A 26,198-nucleotide genomic window follows, 5' to 3' on the forward strand; every position below is an offset into this window, starting at 1 on the left:
GACTCTTTTGGGTAATCTGAAAGGTATGTTTATCAGCTTCTGTAAGGGTTTCTTTTCGTTCACTGATTTGCATTTGAATTCGCGGACTATTTCTACATATATAAAACCATATTTAGGTTGAGTTTGAATAATAGCCTATGTTTACGGAAGCATCTCTTTGTTATTTGTAGTAGCGTTTCCTTCTGCTTGTTAGAAGAAGGGTGTCCGGAGTAGAAGAACCTGTTTGCATCAGCGAAAGCGAATGTTATCGCCCAGTCACGCAGACATGACGAGTCAACCTTTCCGCCATGGCGGAGTATCAACGAACGGCCTCTGTTGCAATGTGATTGGCTAAAGGATGTAGTCTCGTTTTCGCGTGAAATCTGATTTGCCCGAAAGTTAAGCACTTCAGTGGGTTGTGCTCTGCTCATGTCGGTAACGTTTCAGTCAAAGCGCTGTTGAAATTGCCTAGTTTGCCTAGGAATTTACACCTTTATTCGACCGTCGATTAAGACTTTGAAGCATGCCGCATGTCGGAGGTGGCGGTGGTGATGATTTGGCCTCCTCGGATGAGATCAAAGTCTTTAAGGATGAGGGAGACGAGGAAAAACGTTCTTCGGAAAATCTGACCGATTTGAAGTCAAGCCTTGTTACAGAAGGCGAGGAGGTAGGCTTGTGTTCATTATTTCGCGCGCTCCACGCCGAAAGTGGCCCACGACAGAAGCTGAGCTTCAACAACGGGCTCTTAGTTTGTTTGTGCTTTTAGATTCAGCAATGTTATCGTTTTCGACAACGTTGTATGTTTGTTTTCCAGGAGAAGAACTCGCATGTTCCTGGTCAGAGCTATGCCAGTAATAAAAATGCACACGTTTCTCGGCCGTCGGACCCCAGCTCCATCGCTGGTAAGTAAACTGTTGCCGTTTTTAACTCTGATCATTTTTCACTAAGATTTCAATGTCACTAACCTAGTTTCGGCCTAATAGACCTTTGTGGAGTGTAGTGATTTCGTTGCTCTTTTATAGCGATAACTTTCTCATGTTTAGAACGTTTAGTAGGACAAGACCAAAGAAATTACGCCGTTAGTTGGGGATGGTTTCTTCGGCCGTCGAGCTAGATGGGGCTGGCGTACACCCTTCGCGGACACTAAGTTGTCGGGCAAAGTAGCCGAGCAACCTATCGACGCAGTGACGTATTTGTAACTTTTTCTGCGCCGACAGCACTGACTCTCTTTTGGGATAAGAATTCTTTTAGTGAGAAATATGTGCAGTTATGCGTGTGTGTACGTATCTGTCTGTGATCTTTTAAGGCGGAATGATTTGTAATAATGAATGATGTTCTTCGGTTAGCTTAGATGAGATGTTTCAGAAAAGATGTAATGAAAGTTGGGATAGAAATTCACTTACAATTTTTTTTTTCTAACTACTCGGACTAATAGAGACGCAAAAGAAATATGAGTACGAATTTTAACTTAACAAACTTTATCCTAATATAAAATATTTCGCGTAAGAGGATTTTTTTTAAATGCAAGTTGGAGTTTTTTTTTCTTATACTTGTATTTATGTACACGTGACATTTACCATCTGTTCGGTCAAAAACGCTGGACAGATGATTCTTAAATCGTTAGGGCGTTATTGTTTTGGTCAAATAAACGTTTCAAAAGAACTCTTTTATCAGTGCAGTTTAATTTACACTAAGTAATTTTGTTAATAACATAGATGATGCATTAGCATTCATTAGCAATGCGACTGTGATTCAATATTCCGAGCAACCTTAAAATTCTAGAATTTACGAATTTTACTCCAAATTTGTCAAATGAAATATTATGAGCACCCTCTATATATCAATAATGGAAATAGTCTTGTTGTCTGTCAGCTTGTAAACAAAAGATATTTTATGTTTGTTTATTTCCGTATAAATGACCTTGTCTAAGACATTTGTAGGAAGTTATATATAGACAGGTTTCATTAGACTGTTGGGCAATTCTAAGTGTTTGCCCTTTTTTGTTCAAGATTTGATCATGTAATGATTAGGAAAAAAATAAGTTATCAAATATGTGGCGAATTAATGACTAATCATGTTTTGTTATAACTTTTGGCACCTCCATAAGAAATTCTAATATGGCCTTTGGAAGGATTTTTTTTTTTTTTTTTTTTTTTTTGATTTGGTAGTTGTTGGCGCATCGGCTTCTATGGCCATATTGCACCTCCCAAGGTTTTTGCAGTACTTTGATCCAAGCCCGAGGCGGGAATCGAACCCGCGACCTTGGGTTGCCGGGCAGGTACTTTACCCACTCGGCTAGCCCGGTCGGCGCCTTTGGAAGGGTCTAGAAAAGTAGTAGATGTAAGTAAACTATTAATATGATAGAATAGTATTAATCTCTTTTCAAAGCGGTTTCCTTTTAATTGCACTGGCGTGAGGAGAGAATTATCACTTATTTCTCATGAAATAATACTTAAAGCGTGAATATTATATTATTCATATTAACTTTATTTTATGAACGTTGAATTTCAGTGTGGATTTTGAATTTTAATATATTAAATGTACATTGAAATATGTAACTACCAGCATCAGGGACAGTCCTAAGGTTTTCTGAAAGGGTGAATCTGGGAATCATTAATCATGTAGCAGTTAAAAAAAAAAAAAGAAACATAATTTTTGATCATTAGGGGAGAGAGTTTACACTTTTAACCCCTGCCTTTGACCGCCCCTGACTACCATTCCGAAATAATTGCACTGATTATTACGTGCTTTTTTCCTTCTTTTTTCAAGTTTAATTTATTTAACTAACTTAAAAATGGGCAAATAGAAGAAAAATGTAATGCAGAAACATAAAAGTTCGACTACCTTGGACCAAGATTAACATCTGAGCTACTGAAACCAAAACCCTGACATCACTTCTGCTTTTTCTTAAATATAACTTTTATCATAATTTATTTTAAATAATATAGTAATAAAAAGTAACATCACATTAATTTGGGTATATAATATAATTAATTGTGCAGTATCTTAATTTTAATTATACTTCTCACGTGGTGTCTTAGTTAAATTAAAAGTATTTTTCGTCTGAAATGTAACTTTTTCAGTTTCTTATAACCTCCGGATAAAACCGTTACATTACATTTAATTAGTTATAGAAATTTGTAAAGTTTATTATACAGTTTGGTATTTTGGCTTATTTGTTTTGTTTGAACCGGATATAAGGATGTTCGGGATTAAAATCCTGTTAGCCACGTTGAAACACGAATACCTGCCCTGATAATTTTGCCTCCGAGCGTGGTGCTCAACTGCACGTGAACTAGCGAATCTGTTCAAAAAAGCTTAGTGAAAGTACAAAGACTGGGAAATTCAAGCCCGAATAATGTTTACCATCCCATTAATTTAACCATCATGTTTCTTGGTATAGATAAACATCTGCATTGCATCTTCGAGGAAGACGGCATCACATAGAAACTTCTTAAATGCAGCTTTGCTCATGCAATGGTGAGCTATTTCTAATTGTATTAAAAAAAAAAAAAAAACATATGTCTGGTTTTCACAGCGAATCTGATATATAAAATGTGTAAACTCTAATCGCCCAATTAGTGAATTGAGATGCAATGGAAAAGGCTTTTTGTATATTTAATGATTGCTTGAATTTTTATATCTGTTTTTACCACGATGTGTTGATGAGATAGCGAAAGCAAGTGAACTGTTCTGCCAAAAATAATTATAATTGTCTTTATTATGTTTAAATTTTATTGATGTAATTTTATATTTAGAATTTAAAAAATATATGGAAATCTTTAGTTCGCAAGTACATTAAATTTTCAGAATAAATTATACCAATATTTCATTGATACGTATTTATAGATGTCTTATATTTATTGTGGGAATTATTACAATCTAATTGGCCTAATATAGAAGTAGTTTTTATCTGAAATAGATTCAAATAGTTCACTGTGCTAAATTAATAGTGAATACTAATAGTTGAAAGGCTTCATTTTATTTCCAGTAATTATTATATTTATTATTGTCATTGTATAATAGTACCTTTTATTCTTTTCCTCTGAGAACATGAACACTTAGTTAATGTTCTGCCATTGATGAGGAAGATATAATGCTTTAGAACCTATCTTTATACGCTAATCAGGTTAAACTTCTAACTTAGCATTATTAAACTAGTTTAATATGTTGCGTAGTGCAGTGTGTGCCCTGGAAAAAAGGTCTGCATAAGTTAATCCAGCCTTTGACAGAATCAAACCTATAACTATCCAGTTGAGTGTTTGCTGCAGTAACTGCTATTTTACTAGATAGTGGGAGCCACAGGGGTGTTTGGTGGGGGGGATGTCAGCTTCCCTGGACTCCAATTTCGGGCCACCTGTGGGGAAGGGAAAACTGCCCCAGCGCCTGTTCTGGCTTTGGATGCCTCCACTTGGGAGGACGGAGGGAATGTTATATATTCCATTGGTTTTTAGACTGGGCTCTGCAAGGGTTTGTGGAGTTCTGTGAGCTTTTTAATGAGAGAGAATATTATGATTTTTTTTTTTAATGAAAGGGGCAAATAACACACAAAAAAAGCATTCAGCAAAAGAATAATAATTTCTACTTTGCAGAGGTGGGTAGGGCAGTTTGGATAAATTTAAGGTTGAGGCAAAATATTATTGGAAGGAATGGACAAATGAAGGTTTTTTTTTTTTTTTTTTTTCATGTTGGTGCTGTGTAAGCCTTACTTCCTTGCATCACACTGCCAGTACTAACACTATATTCAAGATTCAGAACTATCTAAACAGTGAATTTCAAAGAGTATTCCTGTGGAGTCCAGGAGGTCCTTAGAGGTTTTGCAAACGTTCCCTCAATCTTATAATTTTTAAAAATTTTGTTTGTCAACATGTATTAATTTATTGTTAATTACTACTGTAATGATAGCCTTTTCCATTGACGAAGCATTATTTATTTGAGGTAGTGAAATATCATGGCAACTCGTTGTGAAGGTATTCACAATATGTAACATTTGTAACATTATAACTTAAAGAGATAATATAAGTACAATATGCAATATAAGCAAATGATGGTAATTTGTAACCACTTTTGTAGGTTGCTACATACTAAAGTGATGCATTTGCACTAACTTGTACATCAGTAAACTTTTACGCAACATGAGGCTTTAGCCCAATAATGCTTTTAGTCTGATTAGAGAGAGACAGAATCTTTTTTATGGTTTGAGGAACACAGTGAAGATATCATCCATCTTTATTTGTCCTCAAATTCACCCGACCACAATCCACTTGAGCACTCGTAGGATGTTTACTTTTTTATATACAGTCAGAGTGAAAGAATTTATGGGGTTCTGTGATGAAAGATTTAGTTTTGTGAAAGGGTTCTGCAGTCAAAAACGTTTAAAGAGTAGTAATGTATTTAATTCATAATACTTTTTAAACTCAGTTATTTATGAAATGCCCATTTAAATTTTCTGTGTGCACCACTGACCCCATTTGTAGTGTAAAAAGGGAAATTCAGAATTAGAAGGGTATAATAATTTCTGCCTACTTAATTTTAATTTTTAAATTAAAATTAAGTAGGCAGATAAAATTAAAATTAATTTTAAAAATTAAAATTAAGTTATAATATGTCTACATTATAACTTAAAGAGATAATACAAGTACTAAATGAGACTTTAAGATGGCAGATCTGTAGAACTTAACTGAAAGAAAGGTTAGACCTTAGCATTGCTAAATAGTATAGTAATTTGTATAGTTTTATGCATTTATGGGCAAAATTAAATGTTTGGCAAACACTGGATTAATAGATACATACAATACAATATTTATGGATCTGAAGGTTATTATGGCTTATGTATATAAGCAGTCATACAAGCAGTCTTTAAAAATTTCATTTCCATCAATAGTGATAGAAATGGAATTTGGGTCTAGAGATATGGAGCACTTCTGTGAAGTGATTTGGCATGTTTATCAGTTTTCCCTAATCTTTTTTTTTTTTTTTTTTTTAACCACAGGAACTTGGGATACAATATCTCCCCACATAACTCCCCCATTTCCATTTGCTGAACATCAACATATATATGATCTTTATATATATAAAAAAAGAAGCGGTTATAAGATATTTTTTGGGCCTGTTTTTTTTTTTTTTTTTTTTTTTTTTTTATGTAAACCGCAAACACGAGAGGTATTAGAACCTATAGTACTTAGTACCATGCTTGGGTTAAATTGTTGCATTCTTTTTGCTTCATCTTTGTGCCCTGTTGGATTTTTCTTGCCTTTTAAGAGTTTGGGAACATTATAATTTGTACCTCTATTTGTCTCATTGATTACATGGTTTATTGATTATATCTATTAAGCTGCGAGTTTTAGGTGTTGCATTCTGCACCACATTATAAACTTATGTATGTCTGTTGCAGAATTTGGTATTGTACCATTTGATATTATGGATTTTTAAAGTATTTTGTTTATTGCTTGCTTTGTAAATATTTAAAAATCAAAATTGCAGACATATGATTTTAGCTAAAGATAGGGTTTGTTTAGATAAAGTTGATGCCAGTAGCTGCAGCTTTTTATTTTCTTTAAAAATATACGTTAGAAATGGATGAAGAATATTTTTATTGCTGTGTATAGGAGTAACCCATAATATGTAGCTTAAGGTGCAAAAGCTTTGGAGCATTTTTAAAGAGAGGTGTATTGGCAGAACAGGCAAAATTATGTTTTAGTCATATCATTTTCAAAAAATTAAGTAGTTTTAAAATTCTAAAAAAATGAAAGGGGATAATAAAGACATGGAAATTGTGTTTTTTTTTTTTTTTTAATACATTCCCGAAATTTCTGATATGTGGTTTACAGTGAAATATGAGAATTTAAAAAAAAAAACGTTTGCATATTTTTGACCTAAAGAAACACAAGATCTCTATGGCTGCACAATTTATATTCCCTAGAAATAATTATATTCTTAGGTGAGATTAATTATGTTAATTTTTAAATTGTCATCTGCTGTTTCATATAATGCTTTGATTATAAAATATTTTTTAGATGATATAATTATCATTGAACCTTTCTAAGATAAAAAAGGTCTCAATAATAATAAACTTGTTATGAACTACTTCAAATTTCTTAGATTAGTACATATCATTGGGCAAACCAAATTTCCTACTGAGTACATTGATCACATATTGCAATGGTACTTCACCATGAGTTGCTTCAGTTTGCACTTAAAAAAAAAAAAAAAAAAAAAAACACTACTCTCTAATGGACAAATATATATATATATATATATATATATATATATATATATATATTTGCTTCATTTGTACATTAATGTGTTATAGCTCTTGTTGAATGAGGCCCTTATCTTAAATTCTTTTGAGTTTTTTTTTTTTAAGTTAGTATTAACATTGGTGTATCAATCTTATATTGTGGAGACATTTCATCACAACTTGCTTCAGCATTGTATGCTATGCACTTTAAAATAAAAACAGCTGTTCCAAGGGAGAAGTATATTGCTGCTTATTTTCGCTATCTGTACAATAATGCTTATAGCTCTTGAAGCACGAGGTCTTTGTCCTAAATCCATTTAAGTTTTCTTAAGTTAGTATTAACATTAGCCAAACATTTGACAGTTTCAAAGTTTCTGTGTATCTAGAAATTTATTTTGACATTATATCCCAAGCTGTTCGGCTGTAAGTTGTTATTTATAGTCACTTGTAACTCTAATTATGCACGTTTTTTGGTCAGCTGTGGGGCATATCAGCTGGGCTGACATTATTGATTTTGAGGGCTTAACTGAGAGTGTTTTTTATAAGAGTGTTTTATTCCGTATCAGTGTTCCATCTTTCTTAAATGCGATCCTTAAAAAGGTTTTTTGTCTGTGACTACAGTTACAAATATATCTAGGGCAAAAGAAAAGGGCACCTGAATGCTTTATATTAACTCACCAGCATGTGCAAAAAGGATGGTTCTGTCTCTACCATGGTCATTTAGATCCCACACATCTACCTTTGAAAAATCAGAAGGGTAATTTGAAATTATTCACTTTTTTTGATGCTGTCTTTTCTGTGACATAACTGTGAAAATTCCATCTTTATATTAAAAGCATATACAGTATTTTAAATTAATTTTTGAAATTAAAACTTTTAGACCTGTCAGTGAGCAAAATGCAAATTTAAAAACTGCACGTTTCAATGAATGCCAGTAATTGGGTGCTAACCTGTCAGTAACGGGGGCGTACTAGGTGGTAGATGACTCTCATCAACCGGTGCAGTACCACCATTTTGCTTATTGGAGGCTTGAAGTGGTGAAACCCATGATTAGTCCCCATAGCAAAGTTTCTGGCATCCCCTCCCTCCCCATCTCCTTTAACCCATGCACTGCACTTAGTACTATAGGTTTTGATATCTTTCATGTTTGAGGTTTACATTGGGTAAAAAAAAAAAAAAAAAAACAAAAAAACCTACTGCATGAAATATGAAGCTTGAGAGCATTATTGTTTGGTGGAAAGCATGCATCAGTAAAGCCAACTTATTGTTAAAACTGTAGTAGTAGTGGCATGTGATGCACAACCATTCCCTCTAAATGTTTGTCCAGTTCCTCCTTAAATTTATTTAACCTATCAACTTCCACAACGACAGACGGAAGTTTATTCCAGCAATTAACCACCCACTGGCTAAAGGCAAATTTCTGCACATCTATTCTACATCTGTCTTTCCTTAATTTGAATTTATGCACCCTTAGGTTCTGTATTGGCATCTGTAAGTGACAGATGCCAATCAACATGCATATAATTAGGTTTAATTTAATTCATGGATTTTTCCTAATTGTGCAATAATTAACAGAGATTTCTGGAATGTTCAATGGAGAAATCAAAGAAACCATTTTAAAAAACAGTAGTAGGAGTTTCAGCTGTGTGGACAGAGTAGATGATGAGCATGAATTGCTGAAATATTGTTGTTATTTGGTTTTTTTTAGGAGCATTAGCAACTAAGGCCATATTGCTCCGGGGATATGTGGTGGTCATTTCCTGACCTTTCCGCATCCTCCGTATTTGGTGTAAAATATTGTCTGGGGTCTCATTGACCCCTCTGTGTCTGACTTAGGGCTAAGGCAGTATGGTAGCCAGGATTGGGGATGGATGGTGTACAAGGCTGGTATGTGTAAACACTCATTTATGTATGTAATATATTGAAAAATTATAAATTCCGGATTTAAAATTAATTTATCTCATAAAAATTTTCTTTGTATTTATGAATATTGGGAATTACGAAATTTTCTTAGAATAAGATAAGTTTATTATACTTAACATTCTTATTTTTTTGAATGTTTTGATCATAAAAAAAAAAGTATTTTTATGTATCTTTGAATCATATAGTTTCAGAAGTTTTAGCTTAAAAAGTTTATAATAGTAGATGTAGTCAGTTGCTTATTTTCTTTACACTGTGGGTGGATGTAGGATATACTTATTGTGCCATTTTGTATTATATCTTCCAAAGAAATAATGCTTCATGTAGTGGCTAGACTGTTTTATTTAAAGAAATTTGATAAGAATTATAAGTTTTAATGTTTCAAATTTAAAATAATTTTTTTAAATTTAAAAGTTGTATATAAAACAATAATGAAGCATATAAAGCAAACCTTTGTATTTTACTAATGTAGATTCAATTTTATTGGATATATAATCGAGCTTCAGAAATTCACCATTTCTTATTTAGAAATAATATCATTAATCTGTAATATTTCATTGTATTATATTAGTGAAAGTGTTTATGACACTGTTTTTAATAGAGAAAATAAATTGAAATTAATTTGCTTGCAAATTGGAGATAGGACTACACAGAAATAACTAGTATTATATATAAAACTCATACAGACATCAATTTTTCTTAACAGTCTTGATAATACAAGGAATTCATGATTTTGCATAGGTATCAAAATGAAAATATGTGATTTATTTTTTTCTTTATAAACTGTTTAAACATGGTTGAAAAAATTTTGAAACACTACTTGATATTGAGTTATAACATGAGTAAAGTATGCATTTTTTTCCCTCTTCAAATATATAATTTTAGTTACTGGCATTAGTTTAAAGGTTCTTATTAAGTTTGATAAATAAAATGACAAAATATACTTTATTTTATTGTTCTGTGTAAACCAGGCTTTCATTAATTCTAGTTTACTTCAATCCTGCTTACCATGGATTATCAGGACTCTACAATATCAATTTTGGTACAGTTCAGAACTGTTTTGCATAGTATAATGCAGAAAAAGTAATATCACATTAGAATGTTTCATAAAAATGACAGTTTGTTGATAATATTTGTTACAATCTGCAAATACTTCTTTTCATTTAGTTACTTGACATATGCTCAGTATCTTACAAGTACTTTTCAAAATTTTCTGCATTTTGTAGTCATTCAGTATAATAACCAAACCGGGTAAACACTAAATAGTTAAGTGATGTGCTAATGGTTCAAGTAGGCCTCTTTACCTGATGAAGAATTAATATTGAATACGATTAAATAGAAACAGCATGTGGGGTTAGTGTTATTGCATTAAACCAATAAATGTAATCAGTCATAAAATTTTTTGAATTTTGAATGCTTTAGGTGTAAATGATTTTATTTTTCTACTTTATCCTACAAAATATAATAGTCTGATGCATTCCTTGAATTAAATTATATTTATTAGATAACTTTTAGTAAGTTTAGTGTTATGCATAGTGTTATTAAAATCTAATATACTAATTTTTAACCGAGGTTTAATGTTTATTTATGATGGTGGACAGTGGAGTTCAAGTTCTTGGTTTTGGATAGTAAAAACATTAAACATCAATTTATAAATTTTAGTTGGGTATGATCCTAGGTAATCCAGGTTAAAAATTGAAAGCCTTAAAATGTTTAATGGAGATTAAAAAGATTCATAACTAGGGGATACTGGCTTATTTAAAGATGGCACAGTTCTGACACTTAAATACATATGTCAAAGGGTAACAAAATGAAATTCCAAGTCAATATGTACTGTCTCAAAAAAAAAGAAAAAGAATACTTTGAGTTTCTGTACTATTGGCTCATAACCCCATCTGAAATTACTTTTTAATTGAATGGTGGAATCTCTGTAGAAATTAAACTCTTTTGAAGTATATATGCAAGAATGTGATTTATATGCAATATTCATTATCTTTAAATAAATAGATGCAGCTTAAAATTGAATAGAAGGCATTTGAATTGGCTGATTTAGTTATAATTGTATTGAATTTTGTGAATTACAATAGTAGTCATCTTAAATATAGGCTAATTAACCTCTTCTGTCCTTGCAAAGTATATTACAGCAGTAGTTAGTAATTTAAGAATACACCTTTTTAACAGAGTGCATGGCCAAGTTATACAATACTGTATTTTTGTTATATGTTTAAGCTTTGAACACATTGGGAAAAATTATATATATAATAACTTATATTAGTATACAAATTCATATAAACTAAACAGTGCCTTCTTCTTCATATGGACATTGATTAATGGTCCTCACTAATCTGGTCACCCTTCTTTGACTCCTCTTTACATGTTAACCTTTTTAGAGTCTGTAGTCTAACGAAGGACCCTTATAATGTCACTTGGTTGTTTGTCTGTCCATCTGTCTGTCACAGCATTGTATCTCTGGAACCACTCAACCTATTGACTTGAAATTTTGCATGGGTTTGTACATCATTGTGGGCCAACATAATGCCATATTGATCGTTGTTGACAAAAATTTGTCTAAAAGAAATGGGGGGGACAAAAATGTTGTCATCAACCTATAGCTTATTATACACCATTGCAAAGAGCTCAACGAGTAGATTTCCTGTCTGGTGCCGCCATTTTTAATTTTAAAAATGGCGGCACCAGACAGGAAAATGTGAGTAATTTTTGTGTACCCCCCTCTATTTCCTTCGCTAATGGAGCTAAAATTTTAAAAATCCCATTAGTTATGCATTATTCACTGATTATCAAGGGAAAACTATTCCGATTGAAATCTATCATTTACTTTTTGCGTTAAAATTAAAAAAACAATTTTTTATTGCACTTCGATAGCACGCTTCTTTGTACTAAGCAACTCTCCTTTTGGTGACAAAAAAGGTTGCTAAATAGTTAGTTAATAATTCTATAAAGGTCATTTATAAATTTTGCGATGAGAAGTATTTTTTAACAATTTTCAAAGCTGGAGTTGTCCTGTCTGGCAAGGAGGTACTCAGAGAGCCAGTGTTGAGGTGGCGGTGGTGGAGAGGTGCCTGCTTGGAGTCTTGCATGGCCTTCACCTGCCAGTCGCTTCTCTCCCAAGACTTTAATCACTTCTCCCACCCTTGTCAATCACAACAACTGGAAAGATTCAAATAGACAACATTTTCATTAGTTCCTCAGTTTTAGACCAAGCTGGGGTACCAAAAAAAAATTTTTCAGTTACCATAAAGCTCTCTATTTGATATACTACACTAATGACCATTCGTGACTATGATCCCTTCATCCTGAGTGCCCGGTGCTCAGTAGTTGACCGATTTATTTTTTAAGTGCAGCCTTCAGACCTGAATACAATATTACAAATGCAGTCTTGCCATCATCTTCTACATGAGAACAGTGACATCCTTCTGCCTATTTGCAAAAGGATAAATGGCAAAACTACCATAGTGCAAGGTTCACCACCTCAGGGGAAACCAGAAGCTCTGATTTGATATGGTTGTTAAAGCTTGTGTGGGGGAGTTGGGAAATTTGGTGGGGGCCCAGAATTTATGGTTTTGCCACTGGGTCCTATAAATCACAGACAGGCTGCTATGTGCCTTCCTAGCCATTGCATAGTAAATTTCATATCTCATTGTATCATAATCCCTAACTGTTTTTGTCCTGAATTAAGTTTTTCTATCTTCCCCATAACTCTTAGATCTATATTGCTGTGGTGCAAAACCATACATTTAGAAACAGTAAACTTCAGTTGTCAATTTTCAGGCTATACCAGCAACCTGTTCAACTCATTTTGAATTTGGCTTTGTTCTGGTTCTGGTCATTAATCACTCTTCCTACCTTCAAATAATTGTATAATCAGCAGATTGACATTTTTTTTATGCACTCCATTAATGTCATTAAGGTTGATTAGAAACAGGATGGACTTCACTTGCTATATGTTTTTTTTTTTTTATCTAATCATGTTGGCTATGCCATTGGTATTTCTTCATTCAATTAAAAGTGCCTTTAATATATAATTAGGAGTGGGATTACTAACTGAGGTAAACTGCCTGCTACTATAACTAATAAATATCAATTTATTGGCAAGAAAAATATTACAATAGCAGTAATACTTCAAATATTTACCCTTTATAGCGTTAACTAGAACGTTCTGTTCATCAGGATGTTTGGTTGAGTCCAGCCTGTTGTTAAGACAGCCAGAGAAAACAGGTCTTTGCTCCAAAAACCTAGTCACCAGTTCAGGGTGTATCAGAGTCATAGTTTGTTAAAAGAAAATATAGAAAATCTTTGATTTTAATTGTTAATCTGTTAAGTGGAATCATGGGTACTAACAAGTAATGTCAAATACTTAATGTGAAAAGGCAAATTGCATGAACTGTTACATATACTTTCCTTTATAAAATTTTCTGTAAGTTGTAATAAATATCAGAATAGCATTTTAAATGCTCTTGGTTTTACTTTTTTTTTTAAAATGTTAAATCTTAAATAAAAATTAAGTGTCTGTATTCTGTGTATTATAATGTTTTTGTATTTTATGAAAAGCAATTAGTCATAATTACGAGAGCACCTTTGGATATGGGGGAGGTCCCCATGGACAGGAGATATGCGAATGTATTGATTTCTTAGCTTGACTTCTGTTCCAGGGAAAATTATGGAGTCACTGGTTAAAGAAGCAATGCATGACCATTTAGAGAGGAATGCAGTCATAGCATGGATTTGTTAAGGGGCAAGTTTGTCTGACTTATCTGATGGGATACTGTGATGCAGTAACAAAGGAACTGAATGCCAAAAATAATTTTGACATCATATACTTGGATTTCAGAAAAGCTTTTGATACTGTTGTACATAAAAGACAGCTCTACAAATTGAAACAGTGTGGCATTAAGGGCAAGTTACTGCTATTGATAAATGGATGGTTGGGTTGGAGAAGAGATTGGTTATCAGTGGGCACTACTGTTATTGGTGGCATTCTCTGGGGTTCAGTGCTTGGCCAGTTGTCGATTTCTATATTTATTAATGATATTGATTAAGGTTGGCAGGGAGGTTAATGATATGAAGGTTGGCATAGCAGGTTGGTTGGTGGTTATCTGGGTATGCTACTATCACAATATTTAGAAAAGTTAGGCAGATGGGCTGAGAGGTGGCAGTTGAAGTTTAACATTGCAAATTGCAAGGTGCTGCATATGGGTAGCAGCAATCTCAGAATAACACCAACTGTGTGGTTCCACACTCAGGATAGTGGAGATTAAAAATGACATGGGGTAATTGTGGAGGCAGATATAAAGTTCTCTGAGCAGTGCAGATGGCTGCTAGTACAGCTCATGGGTTTTTTTCAATAATATATATATGCATTTTGGCAGTAGGGATAAGAAGATGATTATCTCATTGTATAAGGCAATGGTTAGGCTACAATTTGAGTACTGCCCACAGGTCTGGGGGCCTTATTTTAGGAAGGATGTAGACCTGTTGGAATGGGTGCAAAGAAGAGTAATGAGATTAGTGAGGCAACAAAAGGATACTATTATTGGGAAAGGCTGGTTCTGCAAATTGTAGTGTCAACAGACTAGGCATCTGCGGAGAGATCTGATTGAGGTATTTAAAACTTTTAATGAATTGAGTAAGCTAAATGCTGACGGCATCCTTCCTCTTGCTCAGACTGCACAAATGAGGGGACATAAATTCAAATTGAGGAAGGATGACTGCAGGATAGATGTGTGGAAATTTGCCTTCAACCAGCAGGTAGTTGATCATTGGAACTAACTTCCATCTGGTGTTGTGGGTGTGGGGATAGTTTCAATAAATTTAAAGAAGAGCTATATAAACTAGCAAATCAAAGGGGATGGATAGGTATCCATCCCCTTTGATTTGGGAAGTTATGTTGTTATTTTTTATTTATTTTTTTTTGGCTGATGCTGTATAAGCTTGCTTTCTTGGTCATTTGCCACTATTAATACTACTACTAAAATGGTAGGTTCTAGTTCTTAAGCCAGGTCACATTATTAGTTATAATGTACATGTAGTGTGTTCAGAGCCCTGCTCCTTATTTCCTAAATATCACTAAGGATTAAAAGAGTTTTCATAATAGATTTTTTCTTAATCTCTCTGTACTTTGCCACCCTTCTAAAATCTTGCTTATGCCACCAGTGTAGGGTGAGAGGGATTCTGCCTTAACAATAAAAGGACTAACTTAGCAGTGAAAGCAGCCATGGACTGTTATTATGAATTGCTATAGTTTATATTGTTATGGTATATTAATATAAAACAGCTGCAGGGCTAAATGGATTCTATGTTGTATTGATCTTTTAAAGAATAAAGAGAGATTACCTCAATCTGGTCCATAGAATAACTTCAAAATGATGCTCTCCAAATATAAATGGCTAAAATAATTTTAATGAATTCTTGTACTCACAGCCCCATGAATGATTCAACATACCCTGGGATCAAAGGCGAAGGACCCCAAAACATCAAACCACTCCTGCGAAGCTCTTGGGTCTCAGAGTTTCGTGGTATGTTGAATCATTCATGGGGCTGTGAATGCAAGAATTCATCAAAATTATTTTAGCCGTTTATATTTGGAGAGGGGGGTCCTCCGTAGCCAGGTGGGCAGGAGCAGTAGTGCGTAGCACACCCTTCTTGATTAGACCGGGGTTCGAGCCCGTGACCACCAAATACGGAGGATGCGGAAAGGTTAGGGAATGACCACCGCATATCCCCGGAGCAATATGGTCTTAGTTGCTAATGCTCCTAACAACAACAACAACAATCCATAATCCACTTATATTTGGAGAGTGTCATTTTGAAGTTATTCTGTGGACCAGATTGAGGTAATTTCTCTTTTATTCTTTAAAATGTTATGGTATATGTAAAGTATTGTTGACCAATGAAGAGTGGTGCAGACAGCTGGACAGTGATTACCACTGAAGCCAATAGAATTTCCAGTGTGTCCCTGCTTCAAAAAAAAAAAAAATAAATAAAATAAAGTTTGATCAGAATTGTCAAGAGTCACCAAGGCCAACTACAGCCAGTCCACTTCTGTTGTTGCTTATATTAGTGGTTTCGGTTTGTTTCCAGTTGGCACTTTTTGAGCACGAATGAATATGGGGTGGAAGATGATTTTTAGCATTTTATATGAGGCTTTGTATTGAAAAAATTAAAAATTTTAGCATATTCAATCCGACACTATAAAATTAATAAATTAAATATAATAAAACTCGTGGGGTTATATTGAATGTAGAGATTTGTATGGTTTTCAAATTAGTAACTATGTAATTTAGACTATTTCACTCGTAATTAGAAAATGAATTTGAAATATTTATTGTGGAATGATAAGAGTAGTCTTTATTTCAAAAGTTTGTACAACTGCCTGCACTTTTGAGGGTCATTTTGACCCTGTGCAATAGTGATTTGTGTAATTTTAATAGAAAACAGTGAAAAAAAAAAAAAAAATTCTGAAAAGCATCTGAAGTTACCTGGTTAACAGAATAATATTTGAGTGTAAAAGAGCTAAAAAAAAACAAACAAAAAACATGTGAGTCAAAATGATGTCCACTTATAGTTTAGTTTGCGAATAAGGGTTTAGAGTAAGAAAAGGTAGTTTGTTATTACAAGCCCATGCATTATTAACCTATCAGCATAAGTTTGTGAATAGAGGTCACTAGAAGTGTAACTAGGAATTTATTAATTGATTTTTATTATAATTCATTTAAATAAGGATTGTTTATTAATTTTAAAAATTAATTATAGATTTAGTCACATCCTAGAGGCCACCCACTGTTTCATGAGAGACCAGTAAATTTCAAAACAGCTTAAATAGTGAATTCATCCTTTTTTGGTGATTATATTTATATTAGCATTGAGTTTTTTTTGTGGAAGTATATGGACTCAGTCTCATAACATATATGGCCACTGACATATATGTTATGAGACTGTGTTAACTCACAACCACTACCATATTGGAAATTTTCAATGAAAGGTGAAAATGATAAATCATCAAATATAGGTCTAGAAATGAAAAATAAAAATAACTAATTTAATAACTGTTCATTTAAGGAAATACTCCTTTGCCTTTGTTAAATTTTCTTCCATGGTAAAACTGCCATTTTTCTTGGCATCAGTTTGATCAGATCAGTGCTGCCTTTAATCAGTGATCCACAGGCTGGGATCCTGGCTGCTTCAACAGAGCCAGAAGTTAAATATTTTTGTTATTTAGTCCCCTCCCCCACACCAATTGTAAAGACAACTATATTTATAAGAAATTGTTTTGAAATCTAAATGATGATCAGCATTAAAACAATCAGAATAAGTTATAATGTTGTTCTTCGTTACTGTAATGTAATTTATCATTTAGAAAATATTAAGCTTTTGTTGTGCTATTTAATCTCTTACAAGAGATTACTGTAATGTATACATGCTGGACAAGTATTTATATATGTTATTATTATTATATGATCATTGAGTCCCAGGTCCCAGCAGTATTTTGGTTTTTTGGTTGTTTTTTTTCACTCTCTTGAAACTTTTCAATTTTTGTAATTTATTTATATCTTAGAGCACTCAGTACAAGGTATAAAGTCAGTTTATGGAGTATCTTTAAAAAAACATAAAGGAGTTATTTTGAATTATTATGATTTAGTGTACAATGAATTTTAATTGAATCGGTTCATGTTCCACAAAGATTTTAGATTAAATTCTTTTATTATATTTCCAGTTTGTGATTTAATAAGTTATATTATGATATGGGGTAGTGTGCCAGGTTATCTCAGGTATTTTTATTGTAAATTCTGGTTTAGTTTGGTTCTGGTGCCAGTGGTGAATTTTTGGAATAAGTGGCAGGGGTTGTGTGCAGGGTTGCTGCTAAATACACTACAAAAAAGGAAAGAAAAAAAAAAAAAAAAAAATATATATACATACAGTAGAGCTTAGATAAATTAAAGCTGAAGGGCATTTTCAAATTATCCAAACTTTGAATAAATAATTCTTTTTTATAGAATAGGAGACTCAATGTGCAGGAAAATAATTCGAAACAGCCAATATTTTGAATTAAGCAATTTTGAATTTTCCAAGCTCCAGTATATATACATATTTTTTGTACTTAACATCTATATAAATAACACACACATGTATATGTGTTATTTATCAGATTTTTCTCTATATGTGGTGTCTGTAATAGGGTGTATCTACTGGCCTGTCTTGCAACTGACTGCAAAGATAGAGCTTGGTAGTATAGCTTATATATATATATTTATTTAGGATACTAGTTGTGTTTCGTGGTCACATGCAATGGTATTGCATGTGACCACAAAACACATGCAATGGTATAGCAGTTTAGCTAACAGGTAGCAAAATTAAGCAAGGAAATAGGATAGCAATAGATGCTCTTACCCTCGTATAAACTAATAGCCAAGTTTCCCCCCATTAATTGGAGCGAAGTAAACAGTATATGAATGAAAAATATAAAGTTAGTGCTTGGGTTGATCGCATTCCCATCCATGTTAGTAATTCCCCTGTATATTGTAGAGATATATGGAGAACTTCAGTAAGACGTTGCTTGTATACAAAAATATAATAATCTTATACAGTATTTAATAATATATCCTGTAGTATAATTTTATAATAATCTTACACTTATAGGTAACTGGCTGATATACATGAAATGGAATCTTTTAGGATGCACACTATTTCAGTGTGTGTAGGAGTGTGCAAGTCAAGTGGTAGAGTAGATGAAATATATTTAAGGGGCTTTAGTTTGAAATTAAATTAGAATACAAGCATGCCAGTTTGTCTTTGTGATGACATTCCTTGTTGGGCTGATTAAATAATATCATTTGGCACCTTGCACCTAGGCTTGTTTCCTTAGATGCTGATGTGTACAGTGTAGGTAGAATCAGGATTATGTATAAACACTTTGATATTTTGCATCTCTGAAAGTGCAAGTGCATCAGAAATACATAGCTATATCTGAATAAATCAGAATATTAGTAAAACGGCATTGTTTTAAGTTATATCTCATAATGTGAATACCTTCACAACGAGTTGCCATGATATTGCACTACTTCGAATAAGTAACGCTTCACCTAAGGAGAAGACTAATGTTACTTATTCTCAGATGGATACCACCACCCAGACGGCACCGTTTCAGGGCTATTTGGCCCTTCTTCGGTGGGTGGGTAGGTACCTAAGTGATGCAATGATGGCAAAACAGTTATGAAGTATAACTCCACAATATGAGCGATGCCTGATGGTGTATCATGTATTTAGACTCTAAAGCATTTAGGGCATAAGCCTCAAGCTATGGAGGAGTCTAGACTATGTATAAATATAAACTTAATTAAAACGATGCCGTTTTACTAATATTCTGATTTATTCAGATATACCTATGTATTTCTGATGTGCTTGCACTATATTTATACATAGCTTAGACTCCTCCATAGCTTGAGGCTTATGCCCTAAACACTTTAGGAGATCTCTGAAAGTTTATTTATTGATTAAATCAGTTTATTTGTAAAAACAATTTCACCCCTGGTGCCTTTGGCTAGAAGGGTGTGCATACTAGGGTAAGATCCAGACATGATATCACTCAATATAATGCATACATTACATATTTATGATTCTGAGAATATAATTTTTGTTCAAATTATTGCAATTAATTAAAGCTTATTTAGAATTTTATTTACAGCTTTAATTAAAGCTTTATTAGAGTTCTGTATTAAATTCAGTGCCACAAAGCAATAATATGCTAGATGATGGACTTTCCTATCATTGTCAGATAGTAGATATTTCTCCCCTGTGAGATTTTGCACATAACTAAACCCTGTAAAATCCAACACTTTAGAATGCAGAATTTTTAAAATCTTGCACATTTTTACTAAAAAAAAAAAATCATTTTTTAAATCTGCAAATATGAACTGGCACTCGTGTTAGCAATAGCATTTTTCTTTAAGAATCCATGCAAAAAAGATGATATTTCACTCTTTATAAGATGCTGCCAGTACTGTTTTGTCCTTTGAATCTTGCTGTCTGCAAAAATAGTTTAAACTGCATAGATATTGCAGTGTGGTCTTAATTCTCACAGTAGAAAAAACTTTACTTTTCAATATGTTTGCTCTAGTATTGTGCTAGTTTCAGACAGAAGGCATTTCCAAAAAACTAATTGGCTATTTGTTTAAAAGATGAGACTGCTATGACAGTCTGTTTCACGACCTTGTGGCCCCTCATTAGATAATAGGTGGGCTCTAGTGGCAATACTTAGACAAAACAGTTGTAAAGAAGTTGTTCAATATGACATGTGATGTGATATTTGAAATTGGAGCTTTCAAAGTTGTGATATAGCTAAAGCTGTTTTTTTTTAGTGTTGTCACTATAGACCACATGCCATATGATGAGGAACAAATTAGTTCTGAAACAGCCATAGCAGTCTTTTAAACTAACAGTCTATTAAACTTTTGATGAGCTCATCTGTTTGAAAGTAGTGCAGTACCAGAGCATTAGTTCTGATGTAAGAATTAAGGCTATTGTGTTATTAACGTTATCAGTGTAGTGCAGGCAGGCACTGGACATACCATGGTGATCATCTTCCTGGTGGTAAAAGTGGCCAGAAACAGCTGAACAGTACATATTGCACAAACATAACATTACACACATTTCTGGCTGTTTTACAAAGTTCTGTATCATTACAGTGGAGGTGAAGAACTAATGTTCTCGAGCTACCCTACATAAGATATTGTAGATGGTAGATGTCTACATGCATTATCAGTGTGGTTTAAATCCTGTTGGCTGCAAAAGCAGATGCAAGGACAAGGTAGCCATGAAGACATGTTATAATTACTCTGAGGCCATAGCTTTAGCTATATTATAACTTTGAATTTCTCTCTTTTAGTATTATCTCTTATTTGGCTGATACAGTGCTAGCATGAGCTGGTGACTTTGGTGCTTTAGGACAGCTGAGAACAAAGGGAATTTGTAAATGTCCACTGTGAGTACAGCCAGGAAAAATTTGCTTCATTAAATTTATGGTTAACTTCTTCCATAAACAGAGACTTACTGATACACAAACAATACATACCACACCACAAGGTTTTTTGCGGCCATTATAACTAGTCATACAGCTCATCAGTGCATGACTAAAGCTGGGAGAAAAACAACAGGCAGCTCAAAGTTGCTCACTTGGCTTCCTGCTCCATACTAATGCTGTGGAAGAGAAGGCTAAGTGAATGACCTTGACTGCCTGCTGTTTTTCTCTCTCTTTATAGCCGTAATGATGGCAAAAAGGAAACTTAGCAATCTTTTTTATTATATGCAAGAAATCATTTGAATTTCTCTACAGTACATTGTTAAAAATAATATATTGTAAACTGATAAGATTTCCTCATTATAACGATTATTCCTGAAGATGAATCGCTAATTTTTTTTTCTTATTCTCCATTATGAAAGAATTTTTTGTACTGGAGCATATCCATTGATATTCTGAGAACTTTTGCTGCGAATATGTTTATTGTCATTTGTTCATAGCTAAAAAATTGAACTGTTACATTTTAAACACTAGTACTATCTTTTAGTCACTATAAATGTTTATAGTTGTAAATAAGGTCAGTTGTGAGTGCATAATATTTGATATTTCTCTATAATTCAGAAAATTTTTAAAATCTGGCACCTCTCAAATCTCTGGGGATGCTAATTTTAAAGAGTTTACTTTATTTAGGTCATCAGCAATAAAATAAATAAATAGTTTCAGGTCAACAGAGCATCAGTATATTGGTGAGTAGGGGAAATGGGCTCCACTGCTGTTACAAAATAACATGGTTGAGAGCCCTCCTTCCCTATGAGACTTCTCTAGTCACAATGTACATAAACAGGAACTAAAAAGGGTTTCAAATACATTTAAAGTGATTAGCTCCTTAGTATTTCCAATGTGTGACATCGATTTTATAAACCTCCCCCTGAAAACAATATAAAAACACATTTTTTTTTTAATTTTTTATTTATAAAAAAATATTCACATACAAAATATAAATTAAATACATAGACTTTGAACTGAAGACTTCTTTAAAAAAACCAAATATATAGCCTATTATATATATATATATATATATATATATTTTTTTTTTCTTTCACATGTATTCGTTTTATATCACAGAAATAATAATAAAAATACATCTTTTAACAATAAAAATGCTAGAAATTATTTTCTGCGGAGTGCATTTTTCTTAATAATTCTTCATTATTTGCTATTTCTTTGTAAAATTCTTCACAAGAATTAGCAAAATTGCAGTTAAGTTGTAGTATTACTTTCAGCATTTCTACGGTCAGTTGTGTTTTTTCTGACATCCACCAACTTATTTACTACCAAAAAAACTCTTTACGTTTCACCATTGATTTCCAGCAAACAATGCAAATGATTTGCATTATGTTTGCCATTAAGTATAAAGGCTACATGTTCAATCCGGGACAATTTTCAATGGGACTCTGGGACATCTGGTCACTTTAAATACATTAGATGCATAGATGAGATCCATTATGAGGCTACATCAAATGTTCAAAGTGTCCTCTAGCAAACATATCAGTGGCATTATTTCTTAACAGCTTATTAGTGCACATCAGCTGTAATTTTGTCTACTTCCTATTGTATCACCACCTACAAATCCTCCAATGTTTGTAGCTAATCAGTATACACTGAATCTTTCAGGTATCCTATGCACAGTTACATATCTAAGAAATGGGGGCCCATAAATTTATATTTCAGAGAAGCATTTTTGCATTTATTAAAATAACAGCAAAAAATAACACATTATATAGCAAGTTTGTTAAAATTGTTACAATGAACATATTGCTATTTATTTATGCTAAAGGAAACTGAAACTAGAACACCACAAAACAGTGCGTCATTAGTATCACTTTTTAAAAATTGTCATTCTTAATGTATCACCAATTTTGGTGAAAATTGTCTCCCTTATTTATTAAGAAATAATTAATAAAATTTCAATGATTACAATAAGTTTTATATGATATATCAATGAGAAATGTTTACATTGCTGAAAATTAATATTGGATGTGACCTCCACATGCTTAAATACAAGCACTTACTCTAGAATACATTTGGTTGAAGAGTTGCTGACTGTCGTTTTGCAGTATGCCATTCCAGGCCTGTTCTACTTAAGCTCTTAATTGAGGAATTGAAAGTACAGGTATCAAATTTGAAGTTAGGCACCTCTGAATCGTGTCTCAGATATGTCTGACAGAACATATCTGGTGACCTTGTGGACCCTGGGAGGACATTCATGTCTTGGTAAGTTAAACTGGTAATGCTGACCGTATGTGGATAGGCATTATCCTGTTGGAACATTGCATAATCCATATTCACCAAAAATGGCTTGACCACTGGGTTCAATGGCATTTTTAATTGATTCATTAATGACTCACACATTGTAACTCCTAATTCTGCAGGGTCCAGATGGCATTTACTGACTTCACTGGTTGTTGGATTGGTCATTAGCTTCATCAGATTGATAGACTGCCCATGTAAAAAGAAAATCTTGGAGAATTTGGTGGATATTCAAAAGCATCCCGCCCCTATACATCATTCAGAAAATTCATCCTGTTGAAATTACATCAGTGTATCTGGAAATACATTTCTTATTGTGGCAACCAATCATTTGGGCAGAATCATTTTCAATTGTTAATGATTTGTTTTATCATTGAATCTTCGGGGTCTGATTATCCTACAAGAGGAGTTCCCCATCCGCAGTGAGCCATGGCAGGTTAATATGTTTCTGTAGAGTGAGGTGAGGGTTTTCTTTTGCCCAGTAAACACAGTTGTGATGATTCAAATCACCTGTTTGAATGTTGCTTCATCTGACCATATGATTATACCCTGAAAATCATCAACTTCATTATTCTTCTGACAGTATCATTCACAAAATTGAGCTCATCACTTGCTTTCCTGAATCATGTTAGCCATTTTCAGAACTTCTTGATGTTCCTTTCCTCCCATAGCTTTCCTTATTGTTTTTAAAGTTTCTATGTTCATTAAAATTATGGCAGGGTGGATTTATCATTAGATATACTGGCACCTTTGTCCCATATTGATATCTCCATACAGTTTCTAATAATTTTTGCTTTCTATCTCTGTAATAATTTCCTTGTGCTTTTATAAAATATTGTTTGAGGAATTTCTTTCTCTAATTTCTCTCTCTTCTTTTTTTTTTTTTTTTTTGTTGCTCAGAATTAATTTTTTTTGAAGATTTTTGTGGGCTAGTTATATAAAAAAAAAAAAAAAAAATTACAAATGCTCTAAGGCCTCATTCTGTCATTGAGTGCCAGAATGAGGCCTTGGGGAAAAATAGGCACCAGACATGCCTGCTAGGCCTGGAGCAACTGATATGCTTCCATCCCTTTATTGGTGCTTCTGTCCGCACATGCTGAACTTCTTTAACATTTTCATGAGTACAATACCATTTCAGAATACACCTCCTTTCTTAAAATATTAGTGGATTTTGTGTATAGTCAGTGAATTAATCTGCAGTATAGTGAAAACTTATTGAAAACCAAATTATATACTTTAGCTTTATAATTGGATGAATGAATGAATTCATCCAATTATAAAATTAATGGCCTTTTATTCATTTCGTCATGCTGTCTGCAAAATATGGTTTAAAATGTTTATATGTAAATTTGTGTGTGTGTGTGTGTGTGTGTGTAAATATATATGTATACAGTATTATATTATTTCAGCTTTGGTTTGCAATACCAGCTGCATATCATTTTGCAATACTAGTTCAATTTCTCTCTTTCTTTTCTTTTTTTTTTTTTTCAAATATAGATTAAAAAAACTGTTTCATTTCATTTGTATAAAAGTACAAGTCAACCTAGATTCTAGATAATTTTGGCTGATGCCAAAATTATAATTATAAGCTTGCTTTCTTGCATCATTTGCCACTACTAATACTAATAAAACAATTCCCCCTGTCCCCACCCCAACAAATTATTATTGGGTGGGGTGTCCTTGCATGTGTCAGTGCTCTATATAAAGCAACATAATCCTGTACCCTGGTAGTATTTTAACACTTTTAAATAGAATTTCACAACTTAAGTGATATATGTATTCAGTAGGTCTGACCTGGTCTTGGTGCATTATAGCCTTAGTAGCTAATGTGCCAATAAAAATCAAAACCAAACCAAACCAAGTATTCAGTAGGACTTTTATTGGACACATCTGAAATATAAATGAAAATTGAATAATGATAATTGCTATTTATTATAGTATAATCTTAGAAATACATTTGTGTAATATTTTATATACATGTTTCATATCATATTTTTAAAATAAAAATATTTAATATAATAATATAAATTCAGCAGAGTGAACAGTATCATATTAAATTTTATGTTTACAGAAGAATGTTTCAGTTAATTTTTTTAACTTAAATCAGATTAAAATCATAAATAAAATGTTACTCTTAAAATCATTATTCTAACCTATTTTAAGAAAAGTTCATATAATATATTAAATTAATCAAAAATTATACTGATTATCCCAGATTTTATTCATTAATTTTTATAACTATAATCAATAACTCAACCACATCAGTTTAGTTTTTCTGTCTTCCTGCTGCATTATATCAGGAGGTCCAAGAAATATTTTGTACAGTTCTTATACTGTTTGTTGGTAAACAGCTATATGTTCATGCTTAAAGTTGGGAAAATATTCATCATAATATTCCTGCAGCATTGCTGCTAATTGTTTCAAACTTCCTAACAAGTCTTCTCTACTTTGACTATATGAAGACCTCATGATGTCCTGTATTGTATCATTTTCCATGATTGTCATATTTGAATTATGATTTTTGTATTTATAAAAAAAACTGAAAGTTGATTATTGAACTTATTGTAGAGATTTATTTATGGGTATGCTATACAAATGATTGTTCTAGCTGAGTCGTCACCTTGTGGTAAAGATGGTTTGTTTCATTTTTACTTCTCATGTTTTGCTATATCTCTTTGCCAAGTGAAGCAGAATGTGCCATATATATCATCAGTAGGA

General features: G+C 32.8%; 1 protein-coding gene across 3 annotated transcripts in view; it reads left to right on the top strand.

The window, feature by feature from the left end:
- Positions 1-415: 415 nt before the first annotated feature.
- LOC150083534 (protein pangolin, isoforms A/H/I/S-like) overlaps positions 416-26,198 on the top strand; it is a 395,173-nt gene continuing 369,390 nt past the window's right edge. For all 3 annotated transcript variants that reach the window (XM_090378062.1, XM_090378063.1, XM_090378064.1), the window contains exons 1-2: positions 416-646; positions 794-881. In XM_090378062.1, coding sequence (XP_090234188.1) covers positions 503-646; positions 794-881 — 232 coding nt within the window. In that variant the 5' untranslated portion in view covers positions 416-502. The remainder of the gene's footprint in view (positions 647-793; positions 882-26,198) is intronic.

The sequence above is a fragment of the Mastigoproctus giganteus genome, chromosome 7 (genome assembly GCF_048544385.1).
Source record: "Mastigoproctus giganteus isolate SK-2022 chromosome 7, ASM4854438v1, whole genome shotgun sequence".
NCBI lineage: Eukaryota > Metazoa > Arthropoda > Arachnida > Uropygi > Thelyphonidae > Mastigoproctus > Mastigoproctus giganteus.